This window comes from Monopterus albus, unplaced genomic scaffold, assembly GCF_001952655.1.
Source record: "Monopterus albus unplaced genomic scaffold, M_albus_1.0 scaffold50.1, whole genome shotgun sequence".
Taxonomy (NCBI): domain Eukaryota; kingdom Metazoa; phylum Chordata; class Actinopteri; order Synbranchiformes; family Synbranchidae; genus Monopterus; species Monopterus albus.
This window is the reverse complement of record NW_018127930.1, coordinates 3,897,523-3,916,010: the sequence shown is the minus strand read 5'-3', so window position 1 is coordinate 3,916,010 and position 18,488 is coordinate 3,897,523. Positions and strand designations below refer to the sequence as shown.

Below are 18,488 nucleotides of genomic sequence, written 5' to 3'. Positions count from 1 at the left end.
AATAGGATGGGAAAACCCTGTTCAATAGAAACCTGAAATTCCCTTGAATATTTATGAATGGGGCACATAGCTGAAAAAAGCATGCATGTATGCAAAAAAATGTTAGACAGGTCTTTTGTTTTGACTAATAACATTCAAAATGTTTACCCAAATTCATAAACAAAATCAGATTTATCACTAATGGTAAATAGCCACACATAATTAAGTGATGGGTTTAATGTGCAGGTTTTGAAAGCTCCACCTTTAAGATTCCTGCCTCCACCTGTTTCTGAAAAGAAACACTGCAATTGTATTCTCTAAATGCCTTTTGCCTTTGCTGTGAGCACTGCAGCTGAAATTCTTCTACACTGTACTGGAATCTTGGAGACCCCTGACATATAAAACTAAAATTATCTGCATGGCTAGATACTGCTACGGTGAGTGAGAAAACATGTTTTTTTGTGTGAACTACAGTAGTCATTCAATTTTTCTACATTGCTGAAAGTGATTTGACAACTGGCCAGTAGTACAGGCTTTTGGGTGTGTGTGGTTATTCGAACTGTTGGAAGTCTACTACTGTAATATTTGGTTTATTATTTTAACCTAAATGGAGAAACCCTTCCTCCCTTTATCCAAATGACAAAATGATGGAGATATAGTCCAAATCTTCACAAATTTTAATGAGTTTTGTTTGGCAGTTTTACCGTTATTTATTGCCATTCACATAACTTCCATCCTTCACATGATTGGTTGTGGACAACCTTGGACACATTAGGGTGAAGTACAGACTGAGTGAGCAAGTGGGCTGGGTTTAATAGTAATAAGAAGAGGAGTTCAGGAACATTACTACTGATAGAAAGAGATGTTATGAGACTGAGCTGAGCAGGAAACGTCAAAGCTTGTGTCACTGGTTTGGACGTGCTTTCTCATTGAATTGAATGGGAAAGTGTGTCCAAACCTTTTGACTTGTAGGGCATTCAGTAACAGCATGATCTGATTTACAAAAACAATAAATACTTAAATAGGTTGATAACCCTATCTCTGCATTTAAAGCTGTATTAAGTAAGATTTAGCTCACATTTTGAAAAATCAAGCAAACAATTGTCCATAAGTGTTTTCTCCCTGCTGTACTAAACCCCTACCCCATCCCCACTCTGCTATCTTTGGGCCTTCATTTCTTGCCCTCTGTCACCACTGTTGTCAAAATTCACACTACACTTCTGTTACACCCCCACTGATCTGAGCTTATACAATGAGTTTTTCAAACCACTATGGCTCGTTTCAAAGACAGATGTGCAGGCTGCCTGTGCAGGTAAAACCCAGGATGGGAGCGGACCCGTTAGACCCAAAAGGCCATGTTCTGTGGCACATAAAAAGTGTGACAAAGAACGAGGCAAAACCGAGATAACATTAGAAGCATCAAATGGATTAGACACATAAGTACTGTAGCTTGCTAACGTGTCAGCATCATTTTGTGCCTTTGTACTGAATTATTGTGGTTGCAATTTGGAGTCATTCCATCTGACTGCAATGTTAGTAGTTTGTTGTCCAGTCAATGAAAATGAGTGCGTTTTCCTACATAAGCAAAGGAAGTGGATGAATGTCAGCTTTTTTCCCATTTTAGGGGTCGCCACAGTGAATCGTCACACTGACGACTCGCATGTTGACATTTAGCACGTGTTTTTATACTGGATGCCCTTCCTGACGCAACCCTGATTCAAACTCAACCACTAGCCTACCAGGGAAGGCTGAGATTCACAAATGAAGTAAATTTGCTAATTTTTGCTTGGTTTTGGTCCAGTCTATGTCGGACATAACACAGCAGTCCATGTAGCATTTTAGTAAGAAGTTGATAAAATTTAAACCTATTGATGCGTAACATGAAATTTCTCTTGTTTATGCCAATTTCTCTCACTGTATGCCACTGAAAACCACATGTGCAATAGTTCTGGAGCCAGTTATTGCTGCTGAGCTACCTGGCTGCCACAACTGTCTCCTGCTGTCGTGACCACATATGACCTAGTTTCAGAGACAGGGCAGGAGGGGTGTAGAGGAGCGGAGGGAGAAGAGGAGGGGATAGTGCTTGAGTTTGTTTTGACTCTTACTTTGCTCTTAACAGTTGAAAATTAAAGGGAGAAGTTAATGCAGCTTTAATTCTAACCATTGTATTCTTCTCTGTGTTACAAGAAAATTATAATACTAATATTATATAAAAATGTCCTTTGCAGCTATGCATGTACCTCTATATAAGCTTTTTGTTAAACCTCTTTTGTCAGTGTGAGCTACAGCAGGGTGTAGCTGCCACCTAAAAAAACAGTTTTCTCCATCAGCATCTTAATTCTGTACCTGTGATTTTCATGAATGGCTACTGATTTGAAGTGGATGGAGGTAGACCTTAAATTTAAAAAAAATGATGCCAAAAAATTATTTTCTTCATTTTCAAATTTATTGTTGATCATTTAGACACTTATTTCATAAGATATCGAAATTTTTATTTTTGAAAACAAGTTTAAAAAAAAAACTGTAAATCACAGTTCACTGTAAATGAGGGTTAAGATAAATTGTAAATACAGCACACTTGTGTAACTGTTCTGTTTCTTTCTTCCTCCATCTGTCTGTAGCCATGGGAGTGCTCATGTCAAAGAAGCAGCAGGTGGAGAAGGTGCAGAAATGCAGCGCCGTCGTCTCTGCCTTCCAGGCGGGCCTTAAAGATCGTGCTGCTGCAGCCAAACAGGCGGATGGTGAAGTGGAGGATGGTGACGGGCCTGCCAAATCTCCGGTCAGTTCTGATGAGAAGGACACCGAGGAGGTAGAGCAACAGAAAACAGACAACAGCGCAGGCCCATCAACCTCCCAGCAGGCCTCAGCTCCAACGAGAAATGAGTATAAAGTCAACCGGGAGGCTTGGTCGAGGTTACGGGATGGGAAGGGAGTGGAGCCTGAAGAGCTTGATAAGAGGCATCAGCTCACACCACCTGCCTTTGTCCTGTGGAGGTGGAGCTGGAAAAGAAAGAGCAGGTTGAAAATCCATGGCCAGTGTGTTATTTGAATTATAAAAATATATATATATGAACACATTTTACTTTTACAAAACACACTGCAAATTCCCAAGCCCTGATTTTAAATGGATGCCTGTGAGATGTCAAAGAATCTCCATGGCAACGACAGCATAATATCTTTTTTCCTCCATCAACTTAGGAATTATAATAAAGCAGTTCGGTCAGACAATAGAGTTTTAAGCTTCATCTAAACATTACTGTTGAAGATGAGATGAGTGAGAAGTTGTTTTGTGCACGGGCTTTCCTTTCTGCTCTAGCTCTGAGATATGGTTATGTTGTGCATGAGGGCTCTTCACAGCAAGCATCTTGTGGGTGGGCTGCTTTTGTTGACTCCGAGAGGTGACCATATTCAGGGTGTTGCTGACTAACAGGCAGTGGAGTTCACAGGAGCACTGCCACCATCAGGTTGTCTAATTTGCAAATAGTCAGCACCGCATGGTAACTTGCTACACTGGTGATGGTGCACTATACTTAAACAAGAGTTAGAGAAGATATTTGGGAATTTTGAAAGGCTGAAATGAATGGAAATTATATCTGCCTCAAGATAATTGGCCTTGCTAGACCACAATGAATAAAGCAATATTATAGGATGGTTTTGAAAAGCTTATGCCTCTGGTGTGTGGGTTAATTTGGCATGGCAGTAAATTGGTTTTTATCTATCGGTGAAATAAAAGTTCTGTATCTCTGTTAGTATAGCTTCCCTTAAGTGTCAATGTTGAGACAATTTATATTTGCATCATACATGTACATGCTTCCCCACACATTATTTAAACATTGCATCACTTTTCCGATGCCGACAACATTCTGTTGTACTTTTAATGTGTCAATTTTAAAAACTTTGCTAAAATTCACCACCTTAACATTAAGACAGATCCTTACACTATCCTGTATTTCTTTAGCCCATTTTGATATTTTCTTTTCATAACCAGTGGAACCAATGCTTAGTTTGCTTTTTGGACGGGGAAGCACAGTGACTGCAGTGGTTAGCGCTGTTGTCTCCTTGTGCCTGTGTGGGTTTCCTCCATCTTCCTCCCGCAATCCACTGACATGCAGGTGAGGTTAAATGGTGACACTAAACTACCTGTAGTGTAGGTGTGAACACGAGTTGTCTGTCTCCTTGTGTCAACCCTGTAACGGACTGAAGACTAGTCCAGAGTGTACCCTGTCTCTCACCCAGTGAGAGCTGGGATCAGCTCCAGTCCCCCAACAGCCCTCTACACAAAAAGAAGCATAACTGATGGATGAATGTTGGGTTTTAATATATTGTTCTGTTAATCTTCCACCTGCATCTAAGAAATATCAAAATATTGAGCATTTGTGCTTCATAAAGGCTGGAATCTATTCCATTCTTTATATGCAGTGTGATCGTAGCACCGTACTGAGGCCAAAATATTAAACGGGCACACACAACAGGCATAGTTTAAGGGAAGCTTGCTGAGCACATTTGTAGCCTTTTCATTAGTGTTGTCTAAGAATTCATCACGTTCTCCCCATGCTCCATGAACAGTGAAACTCCAGTATGCCTGGGGTTGTTATATCCAGTATGGGTTTAGTACTTTAGATCTCAGATGTTAGTCTTCACTTTCAGAGAAATTACTACAACCTAGTAGATAACTATTTTGACCAGGACTGTGATGCAGGTGTAGCCAGGAAGCTTGCTGATGTCAAGGGTAGCATCAGGTCACAAGATGTGGGCCGTAACTACGAAAAAAAAAAATACAAGGCTTTATCCATGGTATTTCTACAGCCCTGAAGCTTATGCTGTGACACTGAAATAGAGATTTAAAACAGCAAAGATGGAATCTGACAGTCTTTTTGTGGTTAACCAGTCAAGCATCCTGCAGTCATTTTTCCTGACTTGACATCTGAGTGCACTGTGACTGTAAATGGAGTCTACAGCATTCAACAAAGACTGACAAAGCACAAATGTTAAACAAGGGCACAGATATCAGTCTTGCGTAATCTTTGAATTGTCTGTGTAAGAACATGAGCCAGCAGGTACACAACATAAACTCTTGTTACATTATGCAGTACCCCTTCCTACCATCAAATAACACTCCTACCACCTGATGGATTGATGCTTATACTTTTACTTCTGACCTGCTATTCAGAGCTTTGATGGGCAGGAGATAGTCAAGGCTACTGATTGAGTTTACAGCATAAACCTGTAGGTAAATGAAACAATCTTATGGCACATTTTGTTGTTACCTCAGCCACTGGGTGATGAGATGTGTGACGTGTGTGAGGTGTGGACGGCCGACGACCTGTACCCCTGCAGGATCTGTACTCGGATGTTTCACGATGGCTGTTTGAGGGAGTTGGGCTACCTGCGTGCCGAGGCCTTGCAGGAGATGAAAAGCACAGCCCGCACTGTTACTGGCTGGAGCTGCTACTATTGTGTAAGTCTACACAGCTCACCGACACATCACCTGCTGGGCAACAAACACACAGTTTTCACAAGCACAAATTCATGGACATTGCTGTGGGGGTTATCAAGTGACTCTGGAGCATTATTTCTGCAAACCTATATTTTCAGCTGCAATTTTTTCCAACAGTTTTTGTGTAGCAGGGATATTTACTGTAAGACCAACACAAACAAAAGGATTGAGGAAAGCACCCTTGCTCCTCATGTGACCATGTTTATCCATGACTAACCAAAACTTTTCCTTTTAAACTTAATCCACTGTACCCTGCTACTTTAAGTTAATATTTATTTTTATTTGAATACATCATCATTTTGAATATTTCCATGACAGCATTTGGCATCATGAACAGGACAAAGGCATTTCAGGACTTCTCAGTGTCAGAACAAAGTTAACTGAGTCACGTTATGGTACATAAACCTGAAGTACAAAAACAATTACATTTTATGAAACAGTTACTAAGATTGGTCATTAAAAAAAACAAGTTTGTGTCATGTATCACACATCATCAGTTAAGTGCAAGGACCACAAAATTGTACTTGAATACATTACTAAATATACTTAGTTACATTCCACCACTGCCAATCCTCCTTTTTAATTAGGTACAGCTGTGTAAATTTACAGCCACAGTTGTCATCACAGCAGGCTAAATCAACTGACTTCAATTCTAAAACAACTGCACTTTTGCAAATTGGGATTTTTTTTTAATGCATGAGAATTGTTGGAATATAGCCAACCATTGTTGTGACAGACCTCTGGGTCACATATGGTATATGTACAGTATATTCCAAAATTCTCTATTGTAGAAAGTCATATATTAAGCATACACATATACATGTCAACCTTATACAGTATAGTCCATCATACAAACTGGTGTCAAATTGTCACCAGTGTCTTAGTAAGGTGCCAGCCTCGTGCCAGCAGAACAGCTTCAGTACACCTTAGCGTTGATTCTCCAAGTCTCTGAACTCTACTTGAGGGATGAACATCATTCGTCCAAACGATATCCCCTCATTTGGTGTTCAGATGATGGTGGTAGAGACGTCGCTCCAAAATCTCCCATAGGTGTTCAACTGGGTTGAGATCTGGCGACTGCAGAGGCCACAGCATATGATTCACCTCATTTTCATACTCATCAAATCATTGTCATCCTAAAAGAAACTACTCAGTTATACTTGATTTTCATTTTGTTTGTCAACCATTGTATAGGCTAACTGTGTAAGGGAGATAATGACAGTGAGGCTTTCTAGCAGGCAGCTGTCATTGTTTAGATGACACATGTATGACAGCAGCCATTGTAGTGCACATCTGTAATACTTCATTGTGAATCTATTGTTCAAATACAGTAAGGCAAAATTATGAAAGAGTTTTCAGTGTTTTTAAAACAATAAAACAAACACCCAGCTTCTCATGAGTAATTCGAAGCCAGTGCCAAATCTGATGACTGTCTTGTGACCATTGTTTGAGAGGCATAATGGGATCAGTTTTAATTCCGGCGTAAACAACAGAAGAGTGCTTTTGCTGGAGGACCCTTCAGAGTGGAGTAGGGACTTTGCTGTTTTTTGCCAGCCCTGAGAAGCGAACTCACTTGCCAAAGTTGGGCTTACAGAGGGATGTTTTCACACAGTCTGAGAATGGACACTGAAAGACCCTCTTTTTTGGCTGGCTCCTTCAATGTGTGAGAAATGGCAGAGTAAGGGGACAATTCAGTGATGGAAAAAGAAATGCGAGTTGTGAATTCTAGTCATCATAGCAAAAAGAAACCTAAACTATTTTGTTTGCACATCGGTCAGCTGTTACAAATCCCCCCTTCTGTTGCAGCTGACATTTAATTTCACACAGGCACTGGAGACTGCTGCTGGCAGATGGACTGAGTTTCCTTCAAAATAAATTTCCAGGCAGTCTTCAAGGCAGACTACTACATATATGGCTCAGTGGCAACCAGTCAGATAGAAGAAGGATTCTTGAACAAAAGTGACCCTTCTCTATAGCCCTAAATCATTTTTTGAGGCTTGCTGATACTTCATGTGGGTTACTTAGGTATCATGGATTCAGTCAAAGTTGAGTTGCATGCACATGCTGTTGCAGGCATACTGGATGCACTGTATGCATGAAAACACAAGCACTATTCACTCTCCTTTTAACACTGTCACAACCCGTCTCAACAGTTAGTGACAAAGAAGGGAGACCACAAGGAAAGTAAAATAAAACATTTTAATTAAACATGCAAAAATAGTCAAAATGCAAATAGGTTATGTCTATGAACGGTCATACATATGCCATGTTTGGATGAAAAATAATAAGAGTGCGAGTACATGGATGTAAAACAAAAGAACAAACAAGACAGCTGGCCAGCCAAGGGAAGAACTTGATGAGCTTATTTATAGCACTCTGAGTTCAATGTGCCCAGGTGTGCTGCATCTCAGACAGACATCTCAGCTCCACCCTCTGCCCTCCTGAAAGGAAAAGAAAGGCCTTGAGGTCACACTGACAAAAATATCTATTTTTAGCAGATGGCTCTGGGTTCTACATTTAGTTAAGTGACTAAATTGAGCCACAGATATGAGAGGAACTGCAGGATTGGGTGATAATTCTCTTAAATGATGACATAATCTTTGTGGTTGTCACTGTGAGTGACACTTTCACATCAAACAGTATTCTGACCCATTGTTAGCACAGACCTATTCAGTCTTGGAATCAGTAAGAAGAATGTGTTTTTTAGACTTCCTGCAGTGAGCCTAAAAATGCTATTTAAAGCTGTCTGAAGACACAACCAGTGCTTTCATTTTTGACAAACACAGTCTCAAAAAACTATTTATGCAAGATGACAGAATAAAATTAGAATGTGTTGTTGTTGTTGTTATACTTTATTCCCTAGGGGTCTTTTGTATCCTGGAGTACATATTCTCCAGATGCTGTCAGTAGGTGTTGCATAAAGCCTTAAATCACTTTTAAGATGACTATAAAATTTGACGAGATCTTAAAAAGGGTCACTCTTGACAAACTGCAGACTAGATGCCACATTGGTCCATCTTCCTCGTGTGTGGAAATAATCGGTTACTCCTTTAGATGGTTTGTCATTGCTACATAGGGGTGTTGGTACTACAGCTCTGTTCCACCTATGCTACTCTAAACTGGTTTCTTGAAATGTATCCACGTTGGCCTTTTGAATGACTTTCATGACTGTACAAAAACCATAAAGCTGTAAGAGGCTCTAGAGGACAAGTACAACGCTGTGGAAGAACGCATGGAGGGTTTTACGGTGTGACACTAATGGCCCTCTGCTTAGAAACTTTATAATTTAGTTCCACTCGGTTAAAATGATATCTATGAAAGGACACAGTGTTAGACTGCCCACACATTTTTCTGGGAGTGCTGAAGACAACGTATGAGAGTATTATATTGGTTTAAGGCTTCCTTTTTAGATTTCCTTGACTTTGGAATGGCCAATGGATGTAAATATAAAGTAATCCTGAACAACCAAGTGCATGAATTAATGAGTGAATGAAGGAACGAAGAGAAGTTGTGAGTTGTGAGCTTCAAGATTTAGAAGGAAGGACTGGGTAGTACAGTATGTGAATCATTAACTACACACACCGTGCACACTCTTGATCTTTAAATACTGCAGACAGTGGGGCAGATAGGTGCTGGCAGTTATTGTGATCCTTATGACACACTGAAGGAGTGCAGGATGACACCCTACAGCTTGCTGGCACACACATTCTGGCACACTGGCTGATATAATGAGGCCATGACCTTGTTCATTTTTTCATATTCTTAGTGCTATAATCCACAATGCTCTAATAAATGTTGGTTGATGTTGACATATATGCTTTTTGACTTATATTTTTAAAGGTTGGCATACGTGCATTTTCATCATGCAGCCTTTGTGAAGCCCTGATCGATTGCAACTCTGATTAAAAACTATGTAAACAGACTGGAACTGACTTCCCAAAGGGATCATTAAAGTTTCATCCAGCCACTTATCTGTTAAATATTGTACATATAATATACAAATAGAAATATTCAGATTAGTTTCTCCTGTGTGTCTCTTTGCCTGTGGGTTTGCTGATATCTACATCAGACCTGGAAGAATTGTATTCATTGCCAATCACTTTATATTTGCATGTATAGTTCAAATCTGTGTTTTATGTTTACATTTAATTAAACCCTGCCCTTTGCTTTTACTAATGACACAATTATTAAAAAGAGTGCCAGATAGAACAACAATTATGTGAATCACTTGGGAAACAAAATAGTTGTTGAATGGTTTCACAATCCAATAGTTTGTATGCTTGTGGCTAATTGCAAGAGGTCCATTTGGGACTAACTCCATGTAATTAGAACGCACTCGCCTATTAATTCACCGCTTACAAAAACAGTGTGAACATCAGTCTTTTAAGTATGATTCTCTGCCCTCATCTCACCTTTTCCTGCAGGACAATCTGAATCTACTCCTTACAGAGGAAGAAATGTACAGCCTCGTGGAGACTTTCAAGCAGTGCAAGATCATTCCAGGTAAGTCACATAGTCAAGGTTAGACACCACAACAGCAACACTGTCTATGTGAGTAAACACTCTGGCAGTTAGAGAATGTGTGCATGTCACTCAGCAATAACTTGAACAAATGTCATTTATTTCTAAAGCACTTTTTATGAGAGAATTCTTGCTGCTGCCATTTGTAGCTTTGGCTGGGCATGCTTAAGCCAATGAAGTGCTGGAATTAGATGAGCTTTCAGAGTGCTGCGTGGTGGTCACTTTGTATGGATTGTATTTATACCTGGCTGAGATGACAATATGAACCTGACCAGCTCCAGGCCATTTCTACATTAAATTGCATATTTTTATGTTATATTCAACACCTGCCTTATTCTACCATCTCTGCACACACCTGCCTGGTGTATGAAGCTGGTGAACCTTTATTCTTTTTAAAATGATCAGTTACAGTCACAACATTTTTTGCCCTCAACCCAGTCTAAATATATGGTATTATTTCCTAGCTTGGATGGAAGGCAATGAGTGGGAGGTGGTCTTGCATTTGTAGAAAATGAGTCACCATGAGTTAATTATATCTGGAAGAATGTTTGGTGACTAATTAGGTCTGACATGATAAATTGTTCCTTACTGCTGTAGAGTCATGCTTGGTGTCAGATGAGCTGCTGCAGTACCGCCACTTTGTATCCAAGCAGCAGTTTGATAAGGACCTGACTGATGAGCAAGAGGAGGAAGTCCTAGCCCAGTTCGCAGCAATGGATCCTGAAAAGAAGGGTCACATTGAATGGTCGGACTTTCTCTACTTTGAGTCTCTGGCAGTGTTGAGGAAGTTTCGCACAGAGGTAAACATGGTCAAAAATAATTATAAAATAGAATATACAGTTTCTGATTGTGTTACAGTAGCCAATGGCACCTTGAAAATCAACAAATTTTCCCTTATTGGTGATGTCTCAAAAAGACATGAACTGTGTTGTATTTTAAGGCAGCATCTATAAACTAGAAAAGTGTTTAGATTTGGAATAGGTCCTGGGCACTGTAAAGGTGGATTTAGACCACTGTTTTAAGGTGCAAAAGCCTTTAGTATGGTCTGTTTTATAGTTAGGTTTCACTTATTTATAGCACCACCAAAACACTAGACACTACACTGACATATTATTACGTCATGTTATGTTTTATTTATATATGCCAAAGTAATTGTGCTTAAAATCTTCCATTCACTGTGGACAATAGAGCAATAGGTGCATGAAGCAAAATGGACAGGTACATACAACCATTCTTAAATTATGGGAAGTTATTTTTTTTCATTTGAAATATTGATTTATTCCACTTACCAAAATAGTCAGCAGTTGGAACTGCAACAGAGGCTGTGATGCACAACTGAAGAAGGCAATTTAAAGCACTCGAAAACCCTTGTTCTGTGTCCTAACTCCAAAACTTGACTGAAGAAGGGCATGACAGTCTCAAAATGTGAAAACCCCTGATGGTTATTTGGAGGGTTTGCCTTGTTTCACCACTGAGTAAAAGACTATTCTCTTGCGGTCATTTGTAACCAAAATAATGGTATTAGTGGTCTTTCATTTACTGTGGCAGAGATCAGCAATTGCAGCGACCCCAAAACAACTGAAAAAAAGGAAATAAAATTCTAACCCTTATTGAACTTTCTTGATGCTGTCTTTGATAACACCAGTCTCTGCCATCAACAGAAACATATTATTTTTTGCTCTTTATATTATGTTGAGTATTGCACGATAGAAGCTTAGGACCAACATTTTGCCAAACATCTATCTGCTTGAATTTCTCGTCACTTGTTTGGGAGATTAAATCTGCACTTTGTGGACTCTGGGGTTTCATGGGGCAAAGCATTATTTTCAGATTGTGTCAGACAGTGGTAATGTAATTGAAAATGTTTAAGGCCAAGAAATGAGCCCTAAAAATACATTTGCCTGGAGGCATAACATGGGAATCAAATTCATGTGAGTGATTCAAAGGCATGTGATTCAGGCCACCTAATCTCAAGCCCTAGTTTGGTTTTATTTTTCTTAGAACTCACTGGTGCGTCTGTTGACTGCCAAAGAAAGAGACAAGGCACGGTCAGTGTTCCTGAGCCTAGACCTGGATAAAGACAACATAATTACAAGAGCAGAATGCCGCCAGGCCCAGCAGTACTGGTTCCACAAGCTCAACAAAGATTCACAGTCCTGCAATGTGAGGTAAGCACACTAAAAGAGAGTCTGTAAATTCAGTTATTTCTTTGCCCAAGAGTACAAAGTAAAATTCCTACTCTGAATATACTGAAAAACAAAAGTATTCCATGTCTAGACTGCAGACGTTTATGTAAAAGTCTGGCAGGGATTTGGGGAGTCTGGATTTCATGTGTATGCTGAAGCTGGCAGAGAGAGAGAAGGAATAGAGACAGTGAGAAGAAAGCCTGAACACAACATGATATGCTTTAAATATACTTCATCCTTTTCACATAGTAATAGTTTTCATTTCTGTTACTTTGTAGATGACATGTCACTTTACTTGGCTGCTCTGCATGCTAAAAATTAAATCGGTTGAGACATTTTTCACAGCTGTGTTTGAGCATAGGGGTTGAATATCAGTAAATGTGTGCACCCAACCTGCAAGAACCTAAATTAACAGCAACTCTAGAACTGTCTCTTTTAATTAAAATATTTAGAGCTCTGGTCCTGCCTTAGAACCACAAAAACATTGTTTCATTATAACATCAGTTCAAAATGCAGTTAGAATGCATTAAACCGCAACTGCCAATCAGCTGTATAAAATTTTCTTTCAGCGCAGTTATTATATAGGACATGAACTCACAAAGTAAAACCAGAGTGTAACAGCTCTGTCTTCCCTGAGTGTTTGCGCTAGTGTGAGTGTGCCAAAACAAAAAACACAGCTACAGCCCTTCAAGGATCTTCTCTGACTAAACATTGACCAAGGCTGTGCAGCTAAACCCCCCCAGAGTCTGGAGTGTTGCTAGCTCCACAGTGACCTTTTTGCATACTTCTGTCACACACCGTGACAATGAAAATGTACAGCTAACTGTGCACTTGAACAAGACAGGGACATAACAGTATTCTTTGTCAAACTTCATATGAGCTTTCAGCTGAAACAGATGATGGAATGTGCTGCTCGTGATTGGCACATTGCCCTATGCAGAGTGCAACAAATGCACCAATGTAATGATAAAGAAATAGCAAAGACACACATGATGAGCAATTTACACTGAAACATCATTTGTGTCTTGTATTACATTGAGATCAATACAACAGTTGATATTTGATTTGACATGTCCAGATTATACTTGTGCTCTTGCCCTTTATACCCTGAAATCCTTCCAGATTTCTTGAATCTTTTAATTCCATAAAGGATGACATATCCACATTTCTTCCTATCTTTGAGGAACAATTTTCTCATGCATATGTTGGCAAACTGGCGATCCTCGGCCCACCTTTACTCCTAAAGGCCTCGGCCTTTTCTGGATGCCACTCTTGTATCAAATCGTGATTGCAGTCACCTGTTGGCATCACCTGTTTCGAATTACATCATCATTTCATTGTTTTACCTCATTACCAGTCCTGAAATGCAACCATCCCAATTCTTTTTGGAATGTGTTTGCAGGGATCAGATTTGAAATGAGTGTTTATTCTCATCAGATTTATAATAAAGTGAAATTAAAATTTAATTGACTGTGATGAGGTTACATTTGTTTGTACTGTACTCACTGTGTGTTTCCATGACTGTGTGTGTTTTAGCAGTAGAAAAAGTATTCTGATTGTTTACTCAAATGAAAGTTGCAGTACCACAATACAGATGTTATCTGCTACAAAGGAAAGTGCTGCATTAGTTAAAACTGTATAATTATTATCAAAAACATTTATTTAATTCTGAAAATTAAAAGTGCTGATTATGCAGTGTGGCCCCTTTCAGTGTTTTGTTAATATATATTTATAGATTTTTGGACTGTTTCAGATTATTATTACTGATAATAGAAAATTACAACATTTATGTCAAAGTGAAGAAAACTTTAATTGCTTAGATACAGGTGGATAAATCTATTCCAGTGCATCATATTTTATAAACTGACTATAAATTGGAATCCTACAACTTGGGGGGCTCTACAAATAAATGTAATGCACTAAGGAGCACAAAAATTTCCCTTTAGATGTACTGAAAAGTAGGATAAAAGGGAAATAAATGTGACTATCCCCCATTGGTGTTTGTGCACTGTATGTACAGTGTATGTTTGTGTGTGCATGTGCTTGGTACTGCCTATAACCTCTTGTGCTGTTACATCTCCTATGCTTACCATTCCATCCCCCACCTATTCAACATGCGGCATTCCCCACAGACTCATGGGACTCTGCTATCCTATGAATTGTGGGTGAGTGTGACTCAGCATTGCATGGCTTGTCTCCTTTTCATCACTTCAACACTCTTGAGTACTCTGCAGTTTTCAAGTATTATCAGACAATCCCTCAGTTTAATTTGTAGTATAACCCCCACCCTTAAAAAGAGAGAGAGAGAGAGAGAGAGAAAGAGAGAACCTTCCTACCTTCAAACTGGAACTCAGCAATCAAACAAGCACACAACCTTGAATGAAGCATAATGAGCAGAAGGTGAGCCCTTCTTGTAATGCTGAAGCATAGATAATATTCAGTCTGACATTCTTCATGAAAGAACACGTTGCAGGATGAAAATAAAGCCTTTTGTCACCTTTAGGGAGCTTCATTTTAAAAGCCTCATTTATCAGTGCAAGAGGACAATGTGAACCAAAAAGGTGCAAGCACACAAATCAGGTCCCCACACAGCACTAAAATGTAACCTTATTCATGCTCACTGAAAAGCAAATAAATAACAAATGAGTCAGAGTCAATCTCTGCTCCCTTTGATGGCTGGATTGCAGGCATTCACAAGCAACAGCATGAAAGTGAAAAGTAGTTTGTCAAGGAGTCATCAGTAAGAAACTTAATCAGAAAAGCTTCTTTCTGACTCTGAAATATTATAAACCCATGACTCATAGATATGGAAACCAGCCATTTGGTTTTCTAGTGAAATCTAAAATGGGAATGTCTTGCCCCATATTCATATATACATTTTTAGAATTGGCAATGAAAAGAGAATTCACCCTAAAGGTCTGCTGCAGAAAATGATCAGCTATGGCTTAAAGTCTAGAAAAGCTACTAATTAAACTTGAGTAAAGATTTTGTCAGAATTTTGAACTGGGGCAACCTCTGGTTTTGGACAAGATGGAAAAGAAGAGCAAGAAGAATATTGTTGAACTGATAAGATTTATTGACACAAATATGCATCATTTATTAATCTTGATAGCAAGATTAATAAATGATTAAAGCAAAGCTTTTCTGTGTTTTATGACATAGTAAGGTGGTTATTTTTAAGTAGAAGACCTCTGACAATCTGGTGCTAAGGGAGCTCCTGGACACTTTCCAGCTGTTCTTAGAAAGTACAGTCATTTATGTACATTACAGTGGTATACGCAGGGCTTACAAGAGAGGTGCCGTCCACAGTTTCGATTTTTCTATTTACAGTTAAATATTGACTGACTCTGGAGAGTCTAATATTTTACCCCAATAAGTTTTATCTGAATATAGGGCTGGTAGATGTGAAAAGTCCTCATCTCCTTAAAATCACTATGGGTCAATTGTTCAAAAAGACCTTCTTCGCCCTTTCTTCAGTGCAAGGAAATGTCTTGTCATTTGTTGTTGTACTGGCTAACTTATACTTTTCTGTTTTGTTTTATTATTTGTCCTTTGGTGCAGTATAAGTAATGTTGGCCCCATATGCGAGAGCAGTCCAGCCAGTTCTGGCAGTGACAGGAGCAAGACTGATGACAGCAGGTTTGTCCTCTTATATTTTTTAGTTGTGTGTTTGAACCAGGGTGGACAAAATTACAATATATTAGCACTACAGAACATATCAAGTTTTTTAAAGCTTTTTCTCACATGTTCCTAATTCTAACAAGCATCGCAGGCCCGCAGACTCCCTTATGTGGTGACATTTACATAAACTTGCTCAGTCTTTCCCACTGGAGCATATAGTATAGCTGTCATGACCCTGCAGTGGTCGCTGCTGGGCGAAGATGGGAAGTATTTTGTGAGCATTAATGGCTGGATTCATTCCAAGTGAAACAATGGCGCCTAGAAATTTAGGCAGGACAACCTTCCATGCTTCAGGTTTCACAGTCCGCCCAGATGACCTTCCAACTCACTCTGTGTCACCAGAAAATGAAAATTAATATTATTTGGCATGCCATGACTTTTGAGACTTTTCTTCATGTCACATTTCCCACTGCAGTAACTGCAGCTAATGCTACAGGACTTCACATGGCAATTGTAGGGAACCATAATTAAAAAGAGAGCTACACAAGAGAGTTGTATCAATTTGAACACTAATCAGCAGAGAACGCTGAGACAGACCAAGTGAAGCATGAGGCAAATTGAAGCCAAATACTCACTCTCTCAGTGATATTGCCAAATTATTTGTATGCCTGCATAAAAATGTCACATTTATGTATTTAGTATGATTATTGTGAGATGCTAAAAGACCCAAAACTGAAGATCATCATTATGTTTTTGAGTGTGACCAGAAAATAGGCTATTGTTATTCTATATATTTTTTTATTAACAAATCCCATGGTTCCTACTAAAGATGGACATTTTTTAAAGGGTGACAGATATTTAATTTTTTAAAAAGGTTCACAGTTGTGCATTGTATTGCTGAGCAAATGTTACTCAAACAGTAGTAAGTAGTGCATTTGTTGGGGATTACTTTTATCTGCAGATTAATGCACATTTGGTTATTGAATATGTTTGGCACCAGGATAGTGTATGTGGGATTGACTCAAAATAAGCTACAGGATAATGCCCATGTCCTTGAATGAAGGAGTGAAGTGCATTTTTAGTGTCAGTAGAGTTTAGGTTTACAGACAATATCACCTGCATTAGTACGATCACTTTTCATGAGATTTACTAACAGTAAGAAAAATACAGAAACAATAAACAACGTCTTTTAATTCAACAGGCCAGTAAGCTGGGCAGACTTTTTAAAGGAGAGTGCCATCTACATTTTGGCTGCGCGACCCAATAGTTCTGCCATGCACATTCGCCTGCCTGTATAGTCCAGGATATCACACTGCACCCAGCAGACAGAGGGAGAGAGAAAGATAGAGGGTCTACCATACCCCTAGATGTGATGACATGATGACATGAGGAAGGCAACCGAACGAACTGGATGAAGCACTAAGAAACAGCATTTCAAGCCATCAACAGAATATCTTCTCCTCAGCGTCACCTCTACCCCACAGCACTGACAACATACATGCTGACTGACACACTGACAATGAAAGCTACAGCACCTGTCACAGGTCCCATCTCCAACACCTGATGGCTTCCACCAAATATAAATGATAGGTTTGGAAAGACACCCACTCATGACTTGTCTGTCAGTCAGTGATATTTCTGAAACCTTGAGTGTAGAGATGATGCATACAATCAGACAAACTCCCAGGATAACACTGTGCTTTGAATGACATATACTACACTTTACAGCCCTCCAGCTACATAACACCTCTTCATGTGGGTAAATTAGTGTGACAGGCTGTTACTCTATCAAGTATTCATCCTTTGGGCCTCATCATGTCCTAATAATAACTCCATTCTTCTGTAATGGGATTGTGTTATTCACCATTAAAACTGTTAATCACACCACACAGAGGCACATACAAATTTATGATTGGCACTATTTGACAAGTGGATAGACTTCTGGAAGGAGATAAACCCTGCAGCTGCCATTATCAGAACATATAGCAAACTTGACTGAAAGTTAATTGCATACATAGTATATCAGAACTGCTATACATACCAATATAAATCATTATCATGCATTAAAAAGCTGTATTTATTCCTGTATCCAATGATATTTCATCTGTTTTTACCCCACTCTCATTCAAGGATCTATGTTCTTCTGAAGTAGTAACAGTGAAAAGTATATGAAGTGAGCATTAATGAAAGTTAACTCAGTAAGAGACATGTACTGTATATACATATAGTATATTTTGTTGCTGTTGTGCTCTCAGAGCTGCACAATGACCTCCTGTTCTAGAGTTATTATTTGCACTGTGGGAATGAGATGTAGTGGACTACTCTGTGACAATTACTGTAATGAAATACTGAAAGACAATGGGAGACTCTTTTTGACATTGATTATACAGTACAATAATTTAAATGCACATGAAACTGTCCATAGAATCACTGTAAACATACTGTAACAAGTAAAACTTCATGTAGTGTTTATGCCATATAATGAAGGTTCAGTTCTTTAATGAATAAAGTATGGGTATGATGTGAATGTAGATAACCTGAGCGATATATATGGCATTTGTTCTCTTTCTTGACAAGTGTGTTTTTGTGTCTTTTCTGCTTTTTTTAACTACACACACACACACACACACACACACACACACACACACACACACACACACACACATATATAAAAAAGCGCGCGA

At 39.1% G+C, this 18,488-nt stretch overlaps 1 protein-coding gene across 1 annotated transcript in view; it reads left to right on the top strand.

Annotated features, from left to right (window-relative positions):
* phf24 (PHD finger protein 24) overlaps positions 1-18,376 on the top strand; it is a 32,029-nt gene extending 13,653 nt beyond the window's left edge. Inside the window, 8 exon segments of the mRNA XM_020601184.1 lie at positions 2,601-2,965; positions 2,968-2,997; positions 5,252-5,437; positions 9,901-9,979; positions 10,595-10,797; positions 11,999-12,165; positions 15,745-15,822; positions 17,006-18,376. Of these exon segments, the coding sequence (XP_020456840.1) occupies positions 2,603-2,965; positions 2,968-2,997; positions 5,252-5,437; positions 9,901-9,979; positions 10,595-10,797; positions 11,999-12,165; positions 15,745-15,822; positions 17,006-17,102 (1,203 nt within the window). The 5' untranslated portion in view covers positions 2,601-2,602 and the 3' untranslated portion in view covers positions 17,103-18,376.
* Positions 18,377-18,488: the final 112 nt, after the last annotated feature.